This window comes from Chiloscyllium punctatum, chromosome 10, assembly GCF_047496795.1.
Source record: "Chiloscyllium punctatum isolate Juve2018m chromosome 10, sChiPun1.3, whole genome shotgun sequence".
Classification (NCBI taxonomy): Eukaryota; Metazoa; Chordata; class Chondrichthyes; order Orectolobiformes; family Hemiscylliidae; genus Chiloscyllium; species Chiloscyllium punctatum.
In genome coordinates, this window is record NC_092748.1 from 22,493,883 (window position 1) to 22,519,921 (window position 26,039).

Below are 26,039 nucleotides of genomic sequence, written 5' to 3' on the forward strand. Positions count from 1 at the left end.
CAGACCCTGTTTGATTTTACCTTTTGTGCCAAGGCTTATTTATGGGGATTGTTGCAAGTATTTGGAACAGCATCATTAAGTTGGGATAATCTGTTGGCTTTTCAGATCAGCTGTTTTCCGGTATTCCGTTCTCTTTTATTAGTATTTCATTCAGTAATCTTGTAAATAAATTGTTTTGTTTAGAACTAAGTGGTTGACCAGCAGCATCTCTCCTCGGATATCCACCTTATACTTGCTTAAAACAATGAGCAAAGTTAGGGTCTAAAATCAACAAGGTAAAAACAATGACTGCAGATGCTGGAAACCAGATTCTGGATTAGTGGTGCTGGAAGAGCACAGCAGTTCAGGCAGCATCCAAGTAGCTTCAAAATCGACATTTCGGGCAAAAGCCCTTCATCAGGAATAAAGGCAGTGAGCCTGAAGCGTGGCGAGATAAGTTAGAGGAGGGTGGGGGTGGGGAGAAAGTAGCATAGAGTACAATGGGTGAGTGGGGGAGGGGATGAAGGTGATAGGTCAGGGAGGAGAGGGTGGAGTGGATAGGTGGAAAAGGAGATAGGCAGGTAGGACAAGTCATGGGGACAGTTACTGAGCTGGAAGTTTAGAACTAGGGTGAGGTGGGGGAAGGGGAAATGAGGAAACTGTTGAAGTCCACATTGATGCCCTGGGGTTGAAGTGTTCCGAGGCGGAAGATGAGGCGTTCTTCCTCCAGGCGTCTGGTGGTGAGGGAGCAGCGGTGAAGGAGGCCCAGGACCTCCATGTCCTCGGCAGAGTGGGAGGGGGAGTTAAAATGTTGGGCCATGGGGCGGTTTGGTTGATTGGTGCGGGTAAGTTAGGGTCTAGGCTACTTTCTTGAAATATTTCGATGGGGTCTGGCCTGGTCCATAACAACAGACAAGTCAGGAGATTTGGCTTGAGATAGGTGATGTACATCATTTCATAGTTGTGTTATTGACAGCTATATTCAGTGGGGATGGCTGGTGGAGTCAATATTGGGTCGTAACTGATGGAGTACCTCTTGCAATGGGAAGACCCACTGGGTTACAACGAAGACGGTTTATCCATCCCCATCCTGGTCCAATTAAATCAAAGGGATTCGGTGGTTTTCCTCGGTGCGCCGCTAGAATGTGCGGTGAAACCGAGGAAGAGGCGGACCTCGGTTCCTTCACTCCGCCCCTCCTCGGCCCGGAGACAGGCCCGGGCCTGCTCAGCAAGGAGACACCAAAGACGGAACAGGCTCCCCGCGGCGACCCGAGTGGGCGTGGCGAGCCGCGCGTGCCCCGTGCCGCTCGAGCTGGAGGGGCCGGGCCGAAGCTCCCCGGCGCCACCCAATCAACGGGGAGGGCGTGCGGTGCGAACGCGAGCGGATGTTGGCGGAGCGTGGGCGGGGCGAACGCGCGTGGGAAGAGTGGGGGGAGCGAGGGGCGGTGCCTGGCAAAAGGCTTCGAGAGCGTGAGCGCGCGGCTAGACCGGTCCTGGCTGAGGGGAGGGAGAAAGAAGGTAGAGGGACGGGAGTTGGGTGAAGGAAGGACGGAAGAAAGAAAGAAAGAAAGAAAGAAAGAAAGCGTACTGAACGAAGACGTTTTCACTTCACCAACCGCCATCCGCGTTGGCTTTCACAACCAATAAACAAAGCTGCCGGGCGCGTGTGTGGTTTTTTGTTCCTCCTCGAGGAAGATGGCTCAGCGGGTCCGTCGGAACGGTTCACCAACCAGCTCTGTGAGCGGGACCAGTAATAGTGGTAGTAGTGGGGGAGGAGGTAGCAGTAATGGTGGTGCTAACAATAGTAGTAATAGTACTAGCGGTAGTGGTAGCGGTGCTGGCCGGCCTCAGCCCATGAGGGCCACCGTGCCGTTTCAGTTGAAACAGGGCAGCCCGACGAGGTGTTGCGCTGGTGGAGCGGGGAGGCAGCAGCAGACGGCCTCCTCGCGGAGCAGCCCCACCAGGACACAGCAGCAGGCGGCCGCGGCCACGGCCACCTCGCGGAGCAGCCCCACCAGGACACAGCAGCAGGCGGCCACGGCCACCTCGCGGAGCAGCCCCACCAGGACACAGCAGCAGGCGGCCACGGCCACCTCGCGGAGCAGCCCCACCAGGACACAGCAGCAACTGCACCCGGCCGCCGCCACCACCACCACCTCATCTCCTTGCTCCTCGCCCACCCCTCATTGGGCCTCGGGGGCAGATTCTTCACGGGTCAGACACAGGAAATCTCCAGAACACAAGGGCTCCCCAGAACGGAAGAGCCCCAACTCTCCCATTTGCAAAGGTACACTTCCACCTGCTCCTAACACAGTGAATGAGAGAGTGGGTATGGGATTGCTGTTTAACAAATTTTTGGTCATCTTTCGAAGGAAGGTGCTGGTTGAAGTTTAGTTGTTTTCGAAAGAAGATTAAGTGTGAAACTTTCTGGATGAGCCAATGCAAGTTTAGAAATTGAATATATTGAGTTGTTTCCAATTCCCTATATTTTCTTCCACTGTCGCGTTTCTCCTCATGAGGGCATTGCCAGTTTGAATATGGTTGCTCAACTGTTTGTGACAGTGGAGTGACAAGCAGATTGATAAATGAAGGGTACTATAGCCAAGCAAGATCCTATTCTCCCTTGAATGGCCACATATACATCTTAGCAGGATTGTTAGACCTTGGTCAAGACTTTGGCCAACTTACTTTTGCTTTTTCTCTGTATTTTTGCGCTGTGCCCCCAAATAGTTTGGGCACTGGGACCAAATGTGATAGTGAAACTGCTGCCCCTGGGTGAGATGAGCTAATGAAACACATATTGCAGGTCATTGAGTTGTAAAGTAGTTTCTCCCCAGACCCAAACCTTTTGGGGTGGGGAAGAGGAATGAGGCTGCTCTGGGTCATTTAGATTCATAAAAATATACAGCATGGATTCTGGATTAGTGGTGCTGGAAAAGCACAGCAGTTCAGGCAGCATCCAAGGACTTTCTTTCCCCTTCCCCTTCCCCTCATTTATCTCTTCAACCTTCGGCACGCTGCTTCTATTCCTGATGAAGGGCTTTTGCCCGAAACACAAAACATTGTTTTTACCTATGTAAAGCATGGAAACATGCTGACCAGATATCCCAACCCAATCTAATCCCACCTGCCAGCATCTGGCCCATATCCCTCCAAACAGTTCCTATTCATATACCCATCAAAATCCCTCTTAAATGTTGCAATTGTACCAGTCTCCACCCCTTCCTCTGGCAGCTCATTCCATTTCCATACCACCCTAGTATGAAAAAGTTGCCCATTACATCTCTTTTATATCTTTCCCCTCTCGCCCTAAACCTATGCTCTCTAGTTCTGGACTCCCCAACCCCAGGGGAAAGACTTTGCCTATTTACCCAATCCATGCTCCTCATAATTTTGTAAACCTCTATAAGGTCACCCCTCAGCCTCCGACACTCCAGGAAAAATGGCCCCAGCCTGTTCACCTTCTCCCGATACCTCAAATTCTCCAACCCTGGCAACATCCTTTGTAAATCTTTTCTGAATCCTTTCAACTTTCACAACATCTTTCCGATAGGAGACCAGAATTACACGCAATATTCCAACAGTGGCCTAACCAATGTCCTGTACAGCTGCAACATGACCTCCCAACTCCTGTACTCAGTACTCTGACCAATAAAGGAAAGCACACCTAACACCTTCACTATTCTATCTACCTGCAACTTCCCTTTCAAGAAGCTATGAACCTGTACTCCAAAGTCTTTGTTCAGCAACACTCTTTAGGACCTTACCATTAAGTGTATAAGTCCTGCTAAGATTTGCTTTCCCAAAATGCAGCACCTCGCATTTATCTGCATTAAACTCCATCTGCCACTTCTCAGCCCATTGGCCCATCTGATCAAGATCCTGTTGTAATCTGAGGTAACCCTCTTTGCTGTCCACTACATCTCCAATTTTGGTGTCACCTGCAAACTTACTAACTACCTCTTGCATCCAAGTAATTTCTGTAAATGACAAAAAGTAGAGGACCCAGCACTGATCCTTGTTTCACTCCACTGGTCACAGGCCTCAAGTCTGAAAAACAACCCTCTGCTACCACCACCACCACACTGTCTTCTACCTTTGAGCCAGTTCTGTATCCAAATGGCTAGTTCTCTGTATTCAATGAGATCTAACCTTGCTAATCAGTCTCCCACGAGGAACCTTGTCGAATGCCTTACTGAAGTCCATATAGATCACATCTACCGCTCTGCCCTCCTCAATCCTCTTTGTTACTTCTTCAAAAAACTCAATCAAGTTTGTGAGACATGATTTCCCATGCACAAAGCCATGTTGACTATCTCTGATTAGTCCTTGCCTTTCCAAATACATGTACATCCTGTCCGTCAGGGTTCCCTCCAACAACTTGCCCACCACTGAGGTCAGGCTCACCAGTCTATAGTTCCCTAGCTTGTCCTTACCACCCTTCTTAAACAGTGGCACCACGTTTGCCAACCTCCAGTCTTCTGGCACCTCACCTGTGACTATTGATGATACAAATATCTCAGCAAGAAGCCCAGCAATCACTTTTCTAGCTTCCCACAGAGTTCTCGAATACACCTCATCAGGTCCTGGGGATTTATCCACCTTTATGCACCTCAAGACTTCCAACACTTCCTCCTCTGTAATCTGGGCATTTTGCAAGATGTCACCAGCTACTTCCCTACAGTCTATATCTTCCATATCCATTTCCATAGTAAATACTGATGCAAAATACTCATTTAGTATCTCCCCCATTTTCTGTGGTTCCACACAAAGGCCACCTTGCTGATCTTTGAGGGGCCGTATTCTCTCCCTAGTTACCATTTTGTCCTTAATATATTTATAAAAACCCTTTGGATTCTCCTTAATTCTATTTGCCAAAGCTATCTCATGTCCCCTTTTTGCCCTCCTGATTTCCCTTTTAAGTATACTCCTACTTTCTTTATACTCTAAGGATTCATTCGATCTATCCTGTCTATACCTGACATATGCTTCCTTCTTTTTCTTAACCAAACCCTCAATTTCTTCAGTCATCCAGCATTCCCTATACCTACCAGCCTTTCCTTTCACCCTGACAGGAATATACTTTCTCTGGATTCTCGTTATCTCATTTCTGAAGGCTTCTCATTTTCCAGCTGTCCTCTTACCTGTGAACATCTGCCCCCAATCAGCTTTCGACAGTTCTTGCCTAATACCGTCAAAATTGGCCTTTCTCCAATTTAGATCTAAAATCTGGTCTATCCTTTTCCATCTATTTTAAATCTAATAGAATTATAGTCACTGGCCCCAAAGTGCTTCCCCCACTGTCACCTCAGTCACCTGCCCTGTCTTATTTCCCAAGAGCCGGTCTAGTTTTGCACCTTCTCTAGTAGGTACATCCACATACTGAATCAGAAAATTGTCTTGTACACACTTAAGAAATTCCTCTCCATCTAAACCTTTACCACTATGGCAGTCCCAGCCTGTTTGGAAAGTTAAAATCCCCTACCATTACCACCTTATTATTCTTACAGATAGCTGAGATCTCCTTACAAGTTTGTTTCTCAATTTCCCTCTGACTATTGGGGGTCTATAATACAATCCCAATAAGGTGATCATCCCTTTCTTATTTCTCAGTTCTACCCAAATAACTTCCCTGGGTGTATTTCCGGGAATATTCTCCCTCAGCACAGCTGTAATGCTATCCCGTATCAAAAATGCCACTCCCCCTCCTCTCTTGCCTCCCTTTCTATCCTTCCTGTAGCATTTATATCCTGGGACATTAAGCTGTCTGGCCTGCCCATCTCATTGCAATGATATCCCAGTCCCATGTTCCTAACCATGCCTTGAGTTCATCTGCCTTCCCAGTTTGGCCCCTTGCACTGAAATAAATGCAGTTTAATTTATTAGTCCTACCTTGTCCCTGACTGTTTGACTCTCCTCTGTTCTCAACTGTACCAGTCTCAGAATGATCTCTTTCCTCACTATCACCTCCCCCACCTTACTAGTTTAAATCCTCCCGAGCAGCTGTAGCAAATTTCCCTGCCAGTATATTAGTCCCCTTCCAATTTAGGTGCAAGCTGTCCTACTTCTACAGGTCCCTTCTACCCCAAAAGAGATTCCAATGATCCAAAAATGTGAATCCTTCTCCCATACACCAGCTCCTCAGCCATGCATTCATCTGCTCTATCCTCTTACTCCTGCCCTCGCTAGCTTGTAGCACTAGGAGCAATCCAGGTATTACTACACTAGAGGACCTCCATTTTTAAATTTCTCCCTAATTTTCTGTAATCTCCCTTCAGAATCTCAACCTTTTCCCTTCCTATGTCGTTGGTTCCAATGTGGACAATGACCTTTTGCTGGCCCCCTCTCTCTTGTGAGAACATTCTGCACCCTTCCTGAGACATCCTTGATCCTGGCACTAGGGTAGCAATACACCATTCAGTTTTTTCGCTACTGGCAACAGAAACGTCTGTCTGTACCTCTGACTACAGAATCCCCGAACACAATTGATCTCTTGGAAGCCGACGTACCCCTCGTTGCATTAGAACCAGTCTCAATACCAGAAACTTGGCTATTCATGCTACGTTCCCCTGAGAATCCATCTCCCCCCTACATTTTCCAAAACAGCATACCAGTTTGAAATGGGTATATCCACAAAAGAGTCCTGCACTAGGTGCCTACCTTTCTTACCTTTCCTGGACTTAACCTATCTATATGACTGTATCTGAGACCACCCCCCCCCCCCCTTCTATAACTGCCATCCATCACATACTGTTGCTGTTGCAAATTCCTCATTGCTTCTAACTGTCTCTCCAACAGATCCATTTGATCTGATAAGATTCTAATCCAACAGCATTTATGGCAGATATAGTCCACAGTAACCCTTAAACTCTCACATATGAGAAGAAGTACATATCACTATTAAAGGCCATTTTTGCTCCTTCACAATCTACAGACCCAGAAAATAACACCATCTTATTCCTCTACAAAACACTGTCCCAGGTTAAATTAATAGTTATGAGTTATACTTTAAGTTTAATCAAGAGACATTTCTATCATATACAACTGATACAGTAAAAGAGTGTGTTCCTCCAGTACTAAGGGTGCTACATTGACAGCATAAACTACACAATCATACACGGCATAGTGTATAAGAGCAAAACATGCAAGATTCTGTGTAACAGAAGAATGATGAATGATAGACATTTTTCTATCAGTAATATGAAAGAATTTCAGCTGGGAAAAGAGTCCGATTATACTGTGTTAAGGAGCCTGATGGCTTGGGGGAAGAAACTGTTGCACAGGCTGGCCATGAGAGGCTATGTGCTCTGGTGTCTTCTGCCAGATGGGAGAAGAGTTTGAGTGAGGGGTGTGTGGGGTCTTCCACAATGCTCTTAGCCTTTCAGTTGCAGTATGTGGAGCAATTATCTGTAATGGAGAGAAGAGAGACCCCAATGATCTTCTAAACTATCCTCACTATTATTGTAGGGTCTTGCGTTCTGGGATGGTGCAATTCCTGAACCAGGCAGTAATGCAGCAGCTCAGGGTACTCTCAATGAACCCTCTGTAGAATGTGGTAAGCATGGGAGGTGGGCTTTCCTCAGCCTGCGCCAAAAGTTGAGACGCTGCTGGGCTTTCTTGGCTATGAAGCTGGTATTGAGGGTTCAGGTGAGACACTCTACCAGGTGTACACCAAGAAACGTGGTCTCCATGGAGGAGTCGTTGATCTCCATTGGAGAGTAGTCGCTCCATGCCCTTCTGAAATCAATAACCATCTCTTTCATCTTGTCCACATTCAGAGACGAGTTGTTGGCTTTGTACCAGTCCATGAGCTGCTGCACCTCCTCTCTATATGCTGACTCTGTTCCTGCTGATTAGACCCACGATAGTCATAAATGCAGCGAACCTGATGATGTGATTCGACCTGTGTATCGAATATAGTTGTATATTAGTCGGGTGAACAACAGTGGGCTGATTACACACCCCAACAGGACCCCATGCTCAGTGTGATGGTGTTAAAGATGCATTTCCCAATCTGGACTGACTGAGGTCTCCTCGTCAAAGTCCAGGATCCAGTTACAAAGAAAGGTATTTAGGCCTAGCAGAATCAGCTTTCCGATCATGTGTTTCACCTGTAACTCATGAGGATTGGAAAATATTCTCAACGCATGCTTGTTTTATCCCTAGCTTTCTTTTAACAGGCAGTTCATCTCTCCCTGGTCATTTATCCATTTTCAAGAGATTAATTCCCCAATACTTCTGTTCTCATTATCTAATATTTCACCCTCCTCTTTAATTAGAATGTCTGCATCATCCCCCTCCTTTGTGAAGAGACAAAACACTCAGAAGAGACCAAAGTGAGGACTGCAGATGCTGGAGATTAGAGTGGTGCTGGAGAAGCACAGCAGGTCAGGCAGCATCCGAGGAGCAGGAAAATCGATATTTCGGGCAGGAGCCCTTCATCAGGAATACTCACAAGAGCCCTGCCCTCACCTTCTGCATTGACCCTTAAGTTATCACATACACATCTGATTAGTTAGTCATCCTTTTAATACACTGATAAAGCATCTTTGGATTTTTAAACATTTTATTTGACAGTATTTTGCGCATATCCTCTCTTTTTGCTTTCATAAGGTGGCACAGTGGTTAGCACTGGGTGGCATGGTGGCTCAGTGGTTAGTACTGCTGCCTGGCAGCGACAGAGAGCCGGGTTCAATTTCTGCCTCAGGCGACTGACTGTGTGGAGTTTGCGCGTTCTCCGCATGTCTGCATGGGTTTCCTCCCACAGTCCAAAGATGTGCAGGTTAGGTGAATTGCCATGCTAAATTGCCCATAGTGTTAGGTGAAGGGGTAAATATAGGGGAATGGGTCTGGGTGGGTTGAGCTTCGGCAGGTTGGTGTGGACTTGTTGGGCTGAAGGGCCTGTTTCCCCACGAAGTAATCTAATCTAATCTAAATGCAGAACTGAAGTCAATGAAAAGTAATTTGACATCGGTGTCCTCCTTCTCCAGGTGGGTGAGGGCCAGATGGAGGGTGGTGGAAATGGCATCAACTGTTGAGCGGTTGGGTCAATATGCGAACTGTGAGGTGTCCACTGAGAGGGCAGCAGGGTCTTAATGTACCTTATCACGAGCCTCTTGAAGCACTTCATGATGATGGGTGTAAGTGCAACAGGGCAGTAGTTGTTGAGACAGGACCCTGAGGACTACTTTGGCACGGAGACAATGGTAGTGGCCTTGAAGCTTATTGGAACTATGGCGCAGCTCAGATGTTGAAGATGTCCATGAGAGTATCTGCCAGTATGTCAGAGCATCCTCTGGGCACTCTGCCAGGGACGTTATCTGGTCCAATAGCCTTACGTGGGTTGACTCTGCATTGGGCTTTCCTCATGTTGACTGTGGTAAGACCCAGTACCTGGCCATTGGACGGGGGTGTGGGCTTCCTTGCTGCCATGTCATTTTGTGCATCAAACCATGCATAAAAGTTGTTCATGGTACTGTTAGTACTGTTAAGCCTGTTAATACTACCTGTGTAAATTGAAGTGCAAATCGCTTGTTTAGATAATGTGACTTCTAATATCTCAAGGTTCTTTTTGAAAAAGTGATGAATGTTTGAAAACCAGTCTTTTTTTTAATGATGTGTATATAGGAATGAAAAAATACAGGAAACATTTGGTACGTCTGCTAGCAAATTGAAATATATAAGCTGCGCTAGCATTTCTGGTAGATGAGCCTTTGTCAGAATTTATCTATCTGAAATGCTAACTCAGTTTTGCCCTTCACACATGCTGGCCACACTGCGAAGCCCTTTCAGTATATGCAATGTTTTTCTATCAGGTTTTTGGGATTGTGGTAAAATATAGTGGTGAAAATCATCAGTGGTTCTTGTGGTTAGGTTTAACTGTTGGCTGCTGAATGGAAGTTTTTTTTTATATTTACCAGTACACTATTTTGGTCATTTGAAGTTGTCCCTTTTAGAATGCAGGTAATGGTGGCAGTCCTTGACCAAGTGCAATAAGACCAAGCCTCATTGAGGCTTGGGCTGTTAAATGGCAAGTTATTTGTGCTACAAATATGAGGCAATGACAGATCTGTGGAAGACACTCTGTGACACTTTGGCACTCGAAATTATCATCACTGAGTCACCCACTATATCGTGGGGGTTACACTTGACCTGAAACGGAACTGACCGAGTCAAAAAAGAAATCATCGATGCAGAACAGGAATTCTGCAGCTCGGAACTCATCACCTCGCTCATCATGGTTTGTCCACCATATGCAAGGCATATCAGGGGTCCGAGCTCCCAACAACATTTGAAGTTTGACATCCATTAAGATAACACTGGCATTCCAACTACCACCTTCAGCATTCACTCCTTCTGCCACCGAGATGTTGTACCTACAAGATTTATGGATGACTTGTATTGCAGCAAATCACCAAGCCTGCTTCCTTCCACACCCATGGCCTCTATGATAAGCGCAGCAGATACGTAAGAACCCATCTCCAACAATTTCCCTTCCAAGCCCCACATCATCCTGACTTGGAACAATTTGGTTCTTCACTCCCTGACATTGGGTCAAAATCCTGGCACGCTTCCTACCAATACCAGATGGTGCAGCAGTAAACAAGCAACAATCTTAAGAGAAATTAGAGTGAGCAATTGTTTTTGGTGCAATACTTCATTTCCTGTGAAGAAAGATGATGGCTAAAATGAGAAATGCTGTTCTTTGGTCCTGGCCCTTTTTTAAAAATCAGATTGCACAACTCATGTTAACTGTTCGATCATTCTTGTATCTACTTTTTGAGATACTATTTGTTTTGTTTTCGATTGAAAGAGTTGCAAATAGCTATTAACAGAAATATTGACTTCTAACTTCAATGTGACAGTACAAATCTTCCAGTCTCTCATTACTTATTTGAATGTAAATGAGTAAAAACCAGTCTGTTGTTTGTCATATTTAAGTTAAAAAGTCCTTTATTCTGTAATGCACAAAAAAGATATCATCAGAAGATGCTGCAACAGATGTTGTTAAACAATTTGACTATTTCTTCTCAACCTTGCTCAATCCCCTCTCAGGCTTAGTTTGACATTGTTAGAGATGGGTCATGCAGTCGAGTCATAGAGATATGCAACCTGGTCATTCAGGTTGACAGATATCCTAAAGTAATCTAGTCTCATTTGCCAGCACTTGGTCCATATCCCTCCAAACCCTTCCTATTCATATACCCATCCAGAAGCCTTTTAAATGCTGCAATTATCCTAGCCTCCCCCACTTGCTCTGGCAGTTCATTCCATACACGAACCATCCTCTGTTTGGAAAAAGTTGCCTGTTCGGTCCCTTTTAAACCTTTCCCCTCACCCTAAACCTTTGCCCTCCAGGTTTGAACTCCTCCAGCCTGCGATTAGACCTTATCTATTTACCATACTCATGCCCTTCAGATTTTATAAACCTTTAAAAGAAAATAGCTATAGCTCAAACCATCCAACCCTAAATATTACTGGGTAATTATCCAGAGAACTGCACTGATCCAGAAATGAGTGCAAAATCCATTGTGCTACCTGAAGAAATTAAATTCAGCAAAATTGCAACAAAAAATCTGGAGTTAAAATTAATTGCATCAACAGTAATGGTGATACATCTGTTTGGTCCAGGCTGGGGTCATCAAGGTGTCCAGCATGGAAACAGACCCTTCGGTCCAACCTGTCCATGCCGACCAGATATCCCATCCCAATCTAATACCACCTGCCAGCACCTGGCTCATATCCCTCCAAACCCTTCCATACCCATCCAAATGCCTCTTATATGTTGCAATTGTACCAGCCTCCACCACTTTCTCTGGCAGCTCATTCCATACACATACCACCCTCTGCGTGAAAAAGTTGCTCCTTCGGTCTCTTTTATATCTTTCCCCCCTCACCCTCAACCTATGCCCTCTAGTTCTGGACTCCCCTTCCCCAGGGACAAGACTTTGCCTATTTACCCTATCCATGCCCCTTTATAATTTTGTGAACCTCTATAAGGTCACCCCTCAGCCTCCGCTCCAGGGAAAACAGCCCCAGCTTGTTCAACCTCTCACTATAAGCTCAAATCCTCCAACCCTGGCAACATCCTTGTAAATCTTTTCTGAACCCTTTCAATTTTCACACCATCTTTCTGATAGGAAGGAGAACAGAATTGCATGCAATATTCCAACAGTGGCCTAACCAATGTTCTGTACAGCTGTAACGTGACCTCCCAACTCCTGTACTCAATATGTTGTATGGAATCCTGGGTATCACACTTTAGAGAAGATACAAAGTGTGAAGAAGACAATTTGATGGAATGGTTCTGTGGAATTTCAAGTGAACAAATGAGAAGTTGGTCTTTTATGAGCAGAGAAGCTTAAGAAAATTTAATAGCTATTAAACATCATGAGTTTCCAGTGTAGCTGTTCAAAAAATAACACAGACTGAAATGTTGATAACCAGATGTCAAAGGTTTAATATTTCCTAGAGGAAGCAGGTGTGACATAAATGGAGAAAATTTACACAAGAGCTTAGGATTTAGTCTGATATCATGGATACTGATTCACTGGCTGCCTTCAGAAAGGAAATTGAAAAATTACTTGAAAGAGGGAAAAGAAATACCGCATTACAGGGTAACAGCAGGGAAACAGGGCAAACAGAATTGATTTTTGAAAGTGCTAGTTGAGGATCAGTGGACCAGTGCCTGGTTTCTGTGCTGGTGAGTTCCCTGATCCTTGATTATCTAATCAGGAGCACTTTGATCATTCATTGGAAGGTTGTGTTTGAGGAGAGAAATTCTGGTATGGAAAGAGGGATCAAATTGAAAAGGGGAAAATGTTAGGAATAAATGTCAGCACACCTGAACATCAGCGACTGCAGTTTTCTATAAGAAGAGTCTTCAGTTGTGAGCCTGGATGTTTTTATTCCCCTCAACTTGATTAACCACTTTGTACAGGGCAATCTGCCAGTGAGTGGAAATATATTCAAGTAATAATGAAGGAACATCCAATTCTGAATTCAATTTTGGATTTTATTTAAATCAATATGGAGGGAACAATCAGTTTAAAAAATAGTGAGCGACATTCAAGATAACTGTGAATGTAGAAAATGAAAGTATGTCAATTAAGGTAATTGGCTGATTTTTCTGACTGTACTCAACCAGTGTGGGCTTACAAAACTCTATAATCTCCAGCATTGCATATTCTGGGATTGGGAAACACCTGTTGAACAATCTAGAGTGAGCTAACAATTGATCTTAAATTGATAGTATATCTTGCAATGTGTATCCTTCGGTTGCAAGTAGCTACATATGTTTGTATGCAAGGTTTTGTTCTCTGCAGGTGCGGATGTTTCTCCTTTAATTTATACTCCAGTTTAGGGGGTAATTTTCATAGTGCACACTCCCTGAACACCTTGATCAATCAGTACCCTGCTGCAGGAAAAGTTGTTTCCTTTGAAATTTAGTCGTATTGCCAAATATTGTATTCTTTGAGTGGGAAGCTTTGGCAGCTTTTTTTCCCAGTAATACTTCAGTTATGTATCACCAAGCTGTCATTTTATTTTAAGTGAGTTGGTTGCATGGGAATGATGAATGCTGAAGAGTTAATGGTATTGTGGTTGAAGGTTCCAGCTTCTGGTGACTGACTGACTGTGTGGAGTTTGCACATTCTTCCCGTGTCAGCGTGGGCTTCCTCCAGGTGCTCCAGTTTCCTCTCTCAGTCCAAAGAAGTGTCAGTTAGGTGAATTGGCCATGCTGAATTTCCGAGTGTACAGGTATGTGTCGGCTAGATGTATCAGTTATGTGAAAATGAAAAAGTAATATGGTAGGAGAATGGGTTGGTGTGGACTTGTTGGGCCAAATGGCACTGTAGAAATTCTATGATAGGTAAAGAATTTATCCCTGAAATAGTCTGTAGAAAAAGAATGTCATTCAGCCTCCTGACCCTCTTCTGCCATTTTGTGTCAACAATTTCAAGTTGCTAACTTTGAAAGGCATTCAGAAGAATGAATGCTAAGTGTTACATCCTTAGGCATGGATGAAGATTGAGATTAACTAAACTGCTGATCAAAGACTTGGAAACCTTAATTATAAGGTGCACCTTATGGGCAGTTTTTTTTATCAATAACTGTTTTCAAAATTGGGAGCAGTTACAAATCATAAGTGGAGTGATGCGCAGACTTCGGCAAATTTTCATAAAAGTTGCCATTTGGCAGACAACACAATTTAATACAGGCCGTTGTTGAGAATTGAGAGGGGATAAGTTATGCTGGTTGTGCATTAAATGAAAGATGTTCTTGATGAAACAGGAGGGAGGAAAAAAATCTGTACTTAGCTGTGAGGCAACTCTAAGAAAGGGTGCCAAATATGCAGATTTGACAATGTGTTTTCAAATATGAGTTGTCAAAATTGTGTAAGAATTGTTACAGCCCTTCATTTTGACACCATCTCTAGATAATACATTTTTCCCATCTTCTCTCCATAGCCCTACACATCGCTCTTTTTCAAGTAATTAAAATTAATTCACAGAATGAGTGTCGCCAAAGAAGATAGGTGAACCATATGGGTTTTTCCAACAATGGAAAATGGATTCTTGGTTGTCATTTGAATTTTCCAAATTTTTTTCATTAAATTCAAATTCCACCAACCCCAGGTCTCCAGAATGTTATCTTGGTCACTTGATTAACAGTGCAGTGAGAAAACCACAGCCTTCCCCCCGCCCCCCCGCCCCCCCTCCAATCCCAGAAATAATATTTTTAAATGTCTTAATTGAAGCTGCTTCCATCACACATTTTGACAGGTCATTACAAATTTTAATCAGACTTTGCGTGAAGATATTTGTCCTGATCTTGCTATTGTTTGTTTAATCAATTAACTTAGATTGGTATCCTGTTTTTGTTAATCCTTTTAAAAGTGGCCAAAAACTCTCCATATCTACTCCATCCAAAGCTCTTGCAAAATGAAAACTTTTATCAAATCTCCTCTTTGCCTTTGAAGTGAAATGGTTCCACTTTCTCCAAATTATCTTCAGTACTGAAGTTCCTTATCCCTAGAATAATTCTTATTTCTTTGCTGTGCACTATGGTATTTGTGCATCTCTCCTCAAGTATGGTGGTCACTGGTGGATATAATGCTCTGGTTGAATTAGTGCCTTAAATGTTGGGGTCCATCTTAGACTGTAATACATACTGAAGTGTTTAGTACAGTCTTAAACTGTGTTCTTGGGAGAATGCAGTTACTGGGTAACTGAGTATTATTGAGACCCTACCAGTCATGAAAGAACTATAAATCAAACTGTAGGAGCTTAGCAAAGGTATTTGTCATTGAAGCTTCAGTTGATGCTGTACTGCCCGAGTTCATCAAGCATGGGAAATCAGCAATCCTGCAGTAACTGCATAATTTCTTTCTGCTAGAAGCAGAAGGTATTGCTTGAGGATTTGCAGAATGCAAAAAATTGTGGTCCTCTCCAAGAATGGGCAACTGCAGTATTTTAACCAACTATTGAAGCGTTTCCCAACTGAACATCTTACGAATATACTTTACTCTATTTTCCCCTTAGCCAAAAGCCCAGTGCACTTTGTACATGGAAGGTCCACAATCACAACTGGTGCCTGTAAGTGAAATGCTGAGTAAAGGCAACTGTTTATATTACTCCGGCACCTTCAAGTCATTGCCTGGTAAAATCAAAGGTATTATACAATGGACTGTAAGAACGTAGATGGCCCATTTATACTAAAGTTTACTGAAGCTGCTCAGGATGACCTCTTTCTGTAACAATATGATGAGTGATATCAGCTGTGACAGTGTAAATCTGGAATCCTATGAGGTCTTGCAGTGGAGTCATTCGTTGTATTCTGGCCCCACTTTGTATTTTTTTTGTTTTTTTTATCATTTACTTCATATAGAGGATGTTTATTTGGGTATTAAAGCTGATGATGCTGTTCAGTTTTGTCTGCCTGAGATCTAAGGCAAAAATCTAGTCGAATTTTGCTATCATGATCATGCCACACAAAATTTTATGCTTCGATACACCTTCAGTGCTAATTGGCTGGATTGTCATGCTTTGAAAAAGATTAACATCAGGAAGACACAATTCACGGTCCCAGGACATCACTGTCAATCAGTAATTAGAATGCTATGCTGGAGACAATTGACAAATTCACATGCAACATCAATCACTAGAAATCTCGTATTGCAAAATTAATATGCACATTGTAAAATATGTAGTGATGTCCAAGCTGCATAAGAGTAACATGGCTGAGAACACCATATTTTAAATTTGCAAAGCCTCTTTCCTTAGGGTATTCCTTATATCAGTGCGATCTGTACAACATAAGTTAAGCAGGGGAAATGAATCAATAATTTCCACGTTTTGCCTAGCTTGGATGTACTTTACGAATCTCTCGGCAGAATAAGGTAATCAAATTTGGGATACCCGAGCACTGATCCTGTCAGCATACGCTTGCCTTTAAGCCAATGTCCTGACTTGACCATGTTCATCAAGCGATGAATGCACTCATCCATAGACCTTCAATGCAGTGAACTGGATCATGATCTGTTGATGTCCCATACCTCATCTCATGCAAGCAAGGTAGGAAGATGGTTGATTGACGTGAGGCAGCCATAAGATAGTCACAGATGGTTATGATCTCAAGAGGCTGATTGTTTGGGCATTAGAAGAGGTGAACAGAAATTTAAAGCTTAGCCGACAGAGCACCAGCAAGTCTTGACCCTTAGCCTGTATGATTAATTTCGACATGGTTTTATTGAATGGTGGAGAAGGTGCAATGTGCTGTATAAGCTGCTGTTATTTCTGCCTACTTTGTAATGCAAAAGTAGATCAAATGTGTTTGTATGTAATACTTGAACAGCACTTAAGCATTTAATAGTGTTTGTAAAACTAATTCTTAGCTCAAAGGTCACGCTTGAAGGGTTGAAAAGAAGATAATAGTCATAGAGGTGTACAGCACAGAAACAGTCCAATTCGTCCATGTTGACCAGATATCTAAAATTAAGTTGGTACCATTATCAGCATTTGGCCTATATCCTTCTGAATCCTTCCTATTCACATAACCAGTACCCCAAGTCATAGCTTTTTTTAAAATGTTCTACAGGTGCTACGTGGCTGACACTGTGCTTTGTTTGTCTCTCAAGCCCGGTTTAACTTACGTCAGATGGTTCCTTTGAGTTTGCCTTGATATCATATGTCAATTTTTAATCAGTGGTTCACTTATGTCATGGAAAGAGAACAGAACTCAATTTTCACAATTTAACTTAGTGCCGTGGTGCAGTTCTATGCCTTCATAGAACTTTCCAGGTTACAAGTTTGCTCATATCAACCATCATGCAGATTAAAGCGGAACATTTTAGAACATCTGTGCTTTTCAAAGAAATCTGTGTGGAGGAATTGTGTGTTGTATATGGTTTTGACCTGCACAGAGAGACATGAAGAGCTTGTTATCCAGATAGGTAAAGGGAATGTGAAGTAGATGCTATTTTTATGTTAGCTGTTAAAAGGCATATCAGGAGTATCCAGTTGTTGTAGTGTGAGGTGGCTGTTTCTGCAAGTAGACCTCTATTATCTTTCCTTCCAAATGCTCAGCTTTTTTAAGCACTTAAGTGGTGCAGTTAATCAAACAATTTTGAGTTCCATTTATAACTTTTTTAGTAAAGCAGCCCTTACCTACCTGCACAAGACCTAGACAACTCTGAAGCATGTTAGAGATTCATCTCCATATTACAAGTTCAAAATAAGCTGATGGGAATGGTCAACACTTCACAGGAATTTCAAGGTCTTTAATCTCGAGCATTAACGCTGCCCAAGCTGACAGGGCATTAGTTGCTCTAGGGTGGGATTCAACAGCTGACCATGATGGCTTTTCATTTGAAGTTTCCGTGTGAAATTCTACCACTCTTTTTGCTGAAGTAATAATTATTTTCCCATTAATTTCACCTTTACACTCAATTTCAATTGTTTGGGTATTGAAAGTTGATTTATCGGTGTAATTTTTCAGTGGGAATTCTGATTGAAGGGATGCAGCTTCTTTAGCTTAAAATTAAATGATTGTAGACTTTGTCTCTGGTTTGCTTTCTGACTTCATGTATGGGGAGTATTCCTGCACACTGTGAAATGGCTTCATTTCATGCCATGAATTTGTGGTTTGACACTTGTATTTGCTTGAACCTACGAGTAGAACATGCTGTATTGTTGCTTTTGGTGAGTTTCTTGACAGAACTCTTGACGTTAATACTTTACGATGTCTTGCTGGCTCAACGATTAGTACTGTCTCACAATGCTGGGAAACCGGGTTCGATTCCACTTTGGGTGACTGGAGCTAGCACATTGTCCTCGTGTCTGCATAAGTTTCCTCCGGGTGCTCTATTCTCCTCCCAAAGTGTGTGGAACCACAGGAGATGAGGGCTACATAAATCAATATTTTTGCATCAGTTTACTGTGGAGAAGGAATGGAAGATTGAGAATGTGAGAAAATAAATAGCGACATCTTGAAAACTGTCCATGTTACATAGGTGGTAGTGGTGATGCTGGATGTCTTAAAATGCTTAACAATGGATAAATCCCTAAGACCTGATCTGGGGGAACTAGCAAAGTGATTGTTGGGCCCCTTGCCAAGATATTTGTATCATCGATAGCCACAAGTGAGGTGCTAGAAAAATGGAGGTTAGCTAAAGTGGTGCCTCTATTTAAGAAATGTGGTAAGGAAAAGCCAGGGAACTATGGACAGATGAGCCTGACATTGGTGATGGGCAAGTTGTTGGAGGGAATCCTGAGGGACAGGATTTACGTGTATTTGGAAAGACAAGGGCTGATTAGCCAACATGGCTTTGTGCCTGGGAAATCATCTCTCTAACTTGTTGGAGTTTTTTGAAGCAGGATTAATAAGGGCAGAGCAGTGGATGTGACCTATATGGACTTATGGAAGGTGTCCAACAAGGTTTCTCATAATTAAGCAGGTTCAATCACATGAATACAGGGAGAACTTTCCATTTGCATACAGAACTCTTTTGAAAATAGAAGACAGGTGGTGGTGAAGGGTTTCTTTTCAGGCTGGAGGCCTGTGACCAGCAGTGTGTGCCATGAGGATTGGCGATGGCTCCACTGCTTTTTGTCATTTATATAGTTGATTTCAATGTGAACATAGGTGTAGTCAGTAAGTCTGCAGATGACGCAAATTGATGGCGTACTGGACAGTGAAGAAAGTTACTTCAGTGAAGCAGGACCTTGATCAGATGGGCCAATGGGCGGAGCAGTGGCAGATGGAATAAAATTTAGATAAATGTGAGGTGCTGCAGTTTGGAAAGGCAAATCAGGGCAGGACTGATACACTTAATGATAAGGGCCTGGGAGTGTTGCTGAACAAAGAGACCTTGGATTGCAGATTCATAGCTCCTTGAAAGTGGAGTTGCAGGCAGATAGGATAGTGAAGAAGGTGTTTGGTATGCTTGTCTTTATAGGTCATTACATTGAATATAGGAATTGGAGATCATGTTGCGAGTGTACAGGATTCGTGTACAGGTATACTGTGTGCAATTCTGGTCTCCCTGCTATAGGGAAGGATGTTATGAAACTTACAAGGATATTGCCAGGTTTGGAAGGTTTCAGCTGTGGGGAGTGGCTGAATAGGCTGGGGGTATTTTTGCTGGAGCATCAGAGGCTGAGGGGTGACCTTGTAGAAGTTTATAAAATCATGAGGGGCATAGATAAGGCAAATGGACAAGGTTTTTCCTCCAGGGTAGGAGAGTCCAAAAGTACAGAGCATAGGTTTAATGTGAGAGGGGAAAGATTTAAAAGGGACCTAAGGGGCAATGTTTTCATGCAGAGGGTAGTGCATGTGTAGAATGAGCTGCCAGAGGAATTGGATGGAGTCTAATACAATTACAACATTTAAAGGTATCTGCATGAGTATATGAATAGGAAGGGTTTCGAGGGGATATGGGTCAAATTCTTGACTTATCTAGGAGGTCTGGTCAGCATGGATGAGTTGGACAGATGGGTATGTTTCCCTGCTGTACACCTCTGACACGATGACTCTACTTGGGCGAAGCACTTGAAAATTGTCACTATTTTATGTTGATTATGATCTTTTGAACCCTGCTCAGCTATAAAATAGTTGAAGCCAGCAAATTAAACACAAGAATTTCGGTTGGCTTTTGAAGTTAAATTTTTGTTAAACTTGTCAGTAACACTGTTTTTGAACATAATTATAACTGCTAATTGTGACTCTTTTGTAGTTATATTGTGAATAAGATTCATTACACTATCTAATTGCAAATAAACTTTGGCATTTGTGAACTAGTATTCAATGTGCAAATATCAGATTGGTGTTTTTTTTTTCCCTGAGCAGCTAAGCTCTACAATGGAACTGGCTGCCATACATGTGTATTTGTGCTTGCTCTGGAAAGAATTACATTTGAGAAGGAAGTTTGCTTTAAACCAATTTCTTGTCTGCTAGCCTGCTCCTTGGAGAGCAGTTTGTGAAATGTAGGACATTCGGAGTAGATAAACCATTAAAACCTCCTGTCTGCATTACTGCAAGGTTTGGTAAAAGTTGTATGATATGCATGACTTATTTACATTGTAATTTTGTCTCTGATTTCAGTCAGCTGCTTTGGGATTCTTTATTATGTGGCAACTTTTGTCATACATATATCTCAATATTTAAACATTTGTTAAAAGACATAAAAGCTTACTGAAAAGTAGATCCTTGTTTAATTTGTAGTATCTGATCAGTGCGTCTAAATCATTCAGCTTTGACAAAGGGTCAGTTAGACTCGAAACGTCAGCTATTTTCTCTCCTTACTGATACTGCCAGACCTGCTGAGATTTTTCCAGCATTTTCTCTTTTGGCATCTAAATCATTTGTTTAAAACAAATCCTTAAACAAATAATGCTTTGATCATTCTGTAGTTGAAAAAGTGTTGATACGCTTTAGAGTCATAGAGATATACAGCATGAAAACAGACCATTCAGTCCAACTCGTCCATGCCGACCAGACATCCTCACCTAATCTTGTCCCATTGGCCCATATCCTTCTAAACCCTTTCTATTCATATACCCATCCAGATGCCTTTTAAATGTTGTGATTGTATTAGCCTCCACCACTTCCTCTGGCAGCTCATTCCATACATGTACCACCCTCTGTATGAGTTGCCCTTTAGATCTCTTTTATATCTTTCCCCTCTTACCCTAAACCTATGCCCTCTAGTTCTGGACTCCCCAACTCCATGGAAAATACCTTGTCTGTTTATCCCATCCAAGCCCCTCATGATTTTATAAACCTCTGTAAGGTCACCCCTTAGCTTCTGACACTCCACGGAAAACAGCCCCAGCCTATTCAGCCTCTCCCCATAGCTTATTTCTGTTGGTTCAGGATGTCGAGAGATTTGGAGTAAAAATGAGTGGTTGAAGTTACAGTATACACAAACAGGAATCTGAATAAACAGCATAACGGGTTGCATGGGCTGAATGGCCTCTAATCTGTCTTGCTAGAGTCTGTATAGAGCTGGCCAATCTGGAATCGCCAAGGGCAGAGTTTTCTCCACGACCGACGGTGAATCATACACAGTAACCTTTCATTGTTGAAATGCGAAAACAAGCGTATTGAATGTGTGAAACATGGAACCAACCAGTGTACATTAGAATATAGAACATACAACATGACAGCACAGTACAGGCTGTTCGGCCCTTGATGTTGGTTCCATAGGTCGGCGCAATCTAAAGCCCCTCTAACTTTATACTATTCGATTATCATCTATGTGTTTGTCCAATGACCATTTAAATGCCCTTAATGTTGGCGATTAAGCTACTGTTGCAGGCAGGGCATTCCGTGCGCTTACTACTCTGAGTAAAGAATCTACCTCTGACATCTGTTCTATATCTATATAACCCACAAATTAAAGGTATAACCACCATCCGAGGAAAAAGGCTCTCACTGTCCACACTATCTAATCTTCTGATCATCTTGTATGCCTCTATTCAGTCACCTCTTAATCTTCTCTCCAATGAAAACAGCCTTTCCTCATAAGACCTTCCCTACATACTAGGCAGCATCCTGGTAAATCTCCTCTCCACCCTTTCCTAAGCATCGACAACATTCCTATAATGTGGTGACCAGAACTGTACGCGATACTCTTCAGTGCGGCCACTCCAAAGTTTTGTACAGCTTCAACATAACCTCATGCCTCCGAGACTCAGTCCCTCTCCCAATAAAAGCTAGCACATCGTATGCCACCTTAACAACCCTGTCGACCTGGGTGGCAACTTTCAGGGATCTGTACACATAGACACAGATCTCTCTGCTCATCCACACTACCAAGAATCTTACAGTTAGCCCAGTACTCTGTATTCCTGTTACTCCTTCCAAAGTGGAAGGAACTCCAGTTGCCATCTGTCAGCCCAGCTCTGCAGCCTGCAACATCCTTCCGCACTGACCACAACTCCAGTGACTTTAGTGCCATCCACAAATTTACAAGCCCACTCTTCTATGCCCTCATCCAGGTCATTTATAAAAATGACAAATACCAGTACTCCAAAACAGATCCTTGCAGTATGTCACGAGTTCAAAGTTTGGGAGAAGATTTGTAGCTCGGGTGTTCGTTGTTGTGGTTCTGTTCGCCGAGCTGGGAATTTGTCTTGCAAACGTTTCGTCCCCTGTCTAGGTGACATCCTCAGTGCTTGGGACCCTCCTGTGAAGCGCTTCTGTGATGTTTCCTCCAGCATTTATAGTGGTCTGTCTCTGCCGCTTCCGGTTGTCAGTTCCAGCTGTCTGCTGTAGTGGCTGGTATATTGGGTCCAGGTCGATGTGTTTGTTGATAGAGTCCGTGGATGAGTGCCATGCCTCTAGGAATTCCCTGGCTGTTCTCTGTTTGGCTTGCCCTATAATGGTAGTGTTGTCCCAGTCGAATTCATGTTGCTTGTCATCTGCGTATGTGGCTACTAAGGATAGCTGGTCGTGTCGTTTCGTGGCTAGTTGGTGTTCACGGATACGGATAGTTAGCTGTCTTCCTGTTTGTCCTATGTAGTGTTTTGTGCAATCCGTGCATGGGATTTTGTACACTACATTGGTTTTGCTCATGTTGGGTATCGGGTCCTTCGTTCTGGTGAGTTGTTGTCTGAGAGTGGCTGTTGGTTTGTACACAAACAGGAAGACAGCTAACTATCCGTATTCGCCAAATACCAGACTAATGCCATTTACAAGTTTGCTGATAACACCACCATAGTCAGTCGAATCTCAGATGGTGACGAAACAAGACTACAGAAGGAAGGTGGAAGACCTGGAAAAATGGTGCACTGAGAACAACCTTGTTGTCGATGCTGGTAAAACCAAGGAACTCATTATTGACTTTCAGCGGGAAGTTACTCATGCTCCCCTACACATTAACAGCACAGAGGTGGAATGAGTTTCAAGCTCCGGGGAGTGGTCATCCACAACAAGCTTTTTTGGACTCTTCATGTAGACACACTGGTTACAAAGGCCCAACAACGTCTCTTCTTCCTCAGGCAGCTGAGGAAATTTGGCATGACGGTGAATAACCTTGCCAACGTTTATAGATATATTCAGACAGAACGCTCTTGATGGTGCATCATTATCTGGTATGGCAACAGTACCATTCAAGATCGGAGACTGTTACAGAGAGGTCAATCTCCCATCTATAGAATCCATCCACCAAGCCTGCTGTCAAGCAAAGGCCACCAGCATTCTTAAAGTTCCATCCCACCTTGGCAATGTTTTTATACAACCTGGACCATCGGGGAGAAGGTGCAGAGGCCTGAACACATGCACCAGCTGGTTTCAAAACTATTTCCACCCTACTGTTGTTAGAATACTGAATGAACTCACAAACTCTTAGCATTCTCCTGTAACCATGTTTTTGTATTTGCTGCTGTTTACCTATTATTTACTTATCTATGCTCCTTAACTATGTGATCTGCCTGTATTGCTCACGACGAAACTTTTCACTGTGCCTCGGTACACGTGACAATAAATTCAATTCGGTTCAATTCCCATCTTTTCGGACTCCACACAAAATTTTCCACTACTGTTCTTGACTGGCCCTAATTGTACACCAGTCATTTTTTTTATTCCTGACATACCTATAGAAAGCTCTTGGGTTTTCTCTGATCCTACCTGCTAAAGGCTTCTTGTGTCCCCTCCTGGCTTATTTTAGCTCTCTCTTCAGGTCCTCCTTAGCTAATTTGCAACTCTAAAGCGCTAATTTGCTATAAATTGTGTGTTAGGATTGAGCCCTCCACTACCACCTGATGAAGGAGCGACACTCAAAGCTGGTGTGCTTCCAATTAAACCTGTTTGACTATAACCTGGTGTTGTGATTTTCATCTTTACATAAGCCTCCTCCTTCCTCTTGACAAGAGATTCAACTTCTTTAGTAAACCACCATTCCCTTGCTTGACCACTTCCTCTCTGCCTGACAGATACATACATATCAAGGACATGCAGTAGTACTTCGTTGAACAAGCTCCACGTTTCAATTGTGCCCATCCCCTGCAGTTTTCTTCCCTATCCCATGCATCCTAAATCTTGCCTATTCACATAATAATTGCCTTTCCTTCAGCTGTAACTCTTGGCCTGCGGCATCTTTCTATCGCGAGAGTAAACGTAACCCAATTGTGGTCACTATCATCAAGTGCCCGCCTACCTCCAAACCTAACACCTAGTCTAGTTCATTAGCCAGTACCAAATCCAATGTAGCCTTGCCTCTTGTGGGCCTATCTATATACTGTGTCAGGAAATCCTCCTGCAGACATTGGACAAAAACTGACCCATCTAAAGTACTCGAATGAATGTATTTCCAGTCAATTTTTGGCAAGTTAAAGTTCCCACTACCCTGTTACCTTCACTCCTATCCAGAATCATCTTTGAAATCCTTTCCTCTCCATCTCTGGAACTATTCGAAGGCCTATAGAAAACTCCCAACAGGGTGACCTCTCCTTTCTTATTTCTAATCTCAGCCCATGCTACCTCAGTCAACGAGTCCTCAAAACGTCCCTTCTGCCACCATAATACTGTCCTTGACTAACAATGCCACACCTCCCCTCCTTTTACCACCTTCCCTGGTCTTACTGAAGTATCTATGCCCTGGAATCTGCAACAGCTATTCCTGTCTCTTCTCTCTCCATGTCTCCAAAATGCCCACAACGTCAAAGTCCTAGATACCAACCCATGCTGCAAGTTCGCCCACCTTATTCCAGATGCTCCTGGCATTGAAGTAGACTCACTTCAAATCATCTTCCTGCCTGCTGATACACTCATGTGACCTTGAAACATTATTCATGACCTCACGATTTTCAGCCTCCTGTACACTGGAGCTACAATTCAGGTTCCCATTCCTCTGCTGAATTGGTTGAAACCCTCCCGAAGAGTATTATCTATAGGAGATGAAATAAATCTTCCAACGCTTGGAAAAAAATCCATCTTAATTTCAAACGTTAATTTCTGGCTACTTTTGTGAATTAGAATTCTTTCATCTATCCAGCCAATCTCATTTGGCTCTGTACTGTTGCTCTACCCTTGTGACTTTCATTATATGTCCCCGGTATCTTTCCCACCTGATACCATGATAAATCCATTATGTGCGATGTTCTCAGCCCCTGTCTTAAATGAAAAAAATGAAACTGTTGCTTATGAGCCTTTCTCTGCTTTTCTGTGATTAACTCAAAATTATGTGCTTTTCTTGTCTTGCAGAATAAGCAAGGACATTGAATCTCAGCAATTTGCTGAAAGAGTAAAATGAATTACGCGAAGGAGTAAAATAAATTATGAAATGAAAATTAAAAAATCAACTGGACAGAGGATTTCAAACAGATTAGAATTGCCCATTTGCCACTTTTTCTCCTCACTACCTAAATGTTGGGAGATAAATCCATGCATTTAAGAGATTGAGAATGTTGAATGAAAAGGAAGAATATGCAAGCTAACTGGGTAAAGGTACAGCAATAGCACAAGGTGAATTGATCATTCAACAAACTGGCGCAGATACAATGGGCTGAAAAATGGTCAATTGTGCTGTGATGATTGTGGAAAAAGTTTCTATTCAAATT

At 43.0% G+C, this 26,039-nt stretch overlaps 1 protein-coding gene across 4 annotated transcripts in view; it reads left to right on the forward strand.

Annotated features, from left to right (window-relative positions):
• The first annotated feature begins 1,431 nt into the window (after positions 1 to 1,431).
• The window catches only part of LOC140481940 (protein FAM117B-like), a 223,704-nt gene continuing 199,096 nt past the window's right edge, over positions 1,432 to 26,039 (forward strand). For all 4 annotated transcript variants that reach the window (XM_072578674.1, XM_072578675.1, XM_072578676.1 and 1 more), the window contains exon 1: positions 1,432 to 2,266. In XM_072578674.1, the coding sequence (XP_072434775.1) occupies positions 1,675 to 2,266 (592 nt within the window). In that variant the 5' untranslated portion in view covers positions 1,432 to 1,674. The remainder of the gene's footprint in view (positions 2,267 to 26,039) is intronic.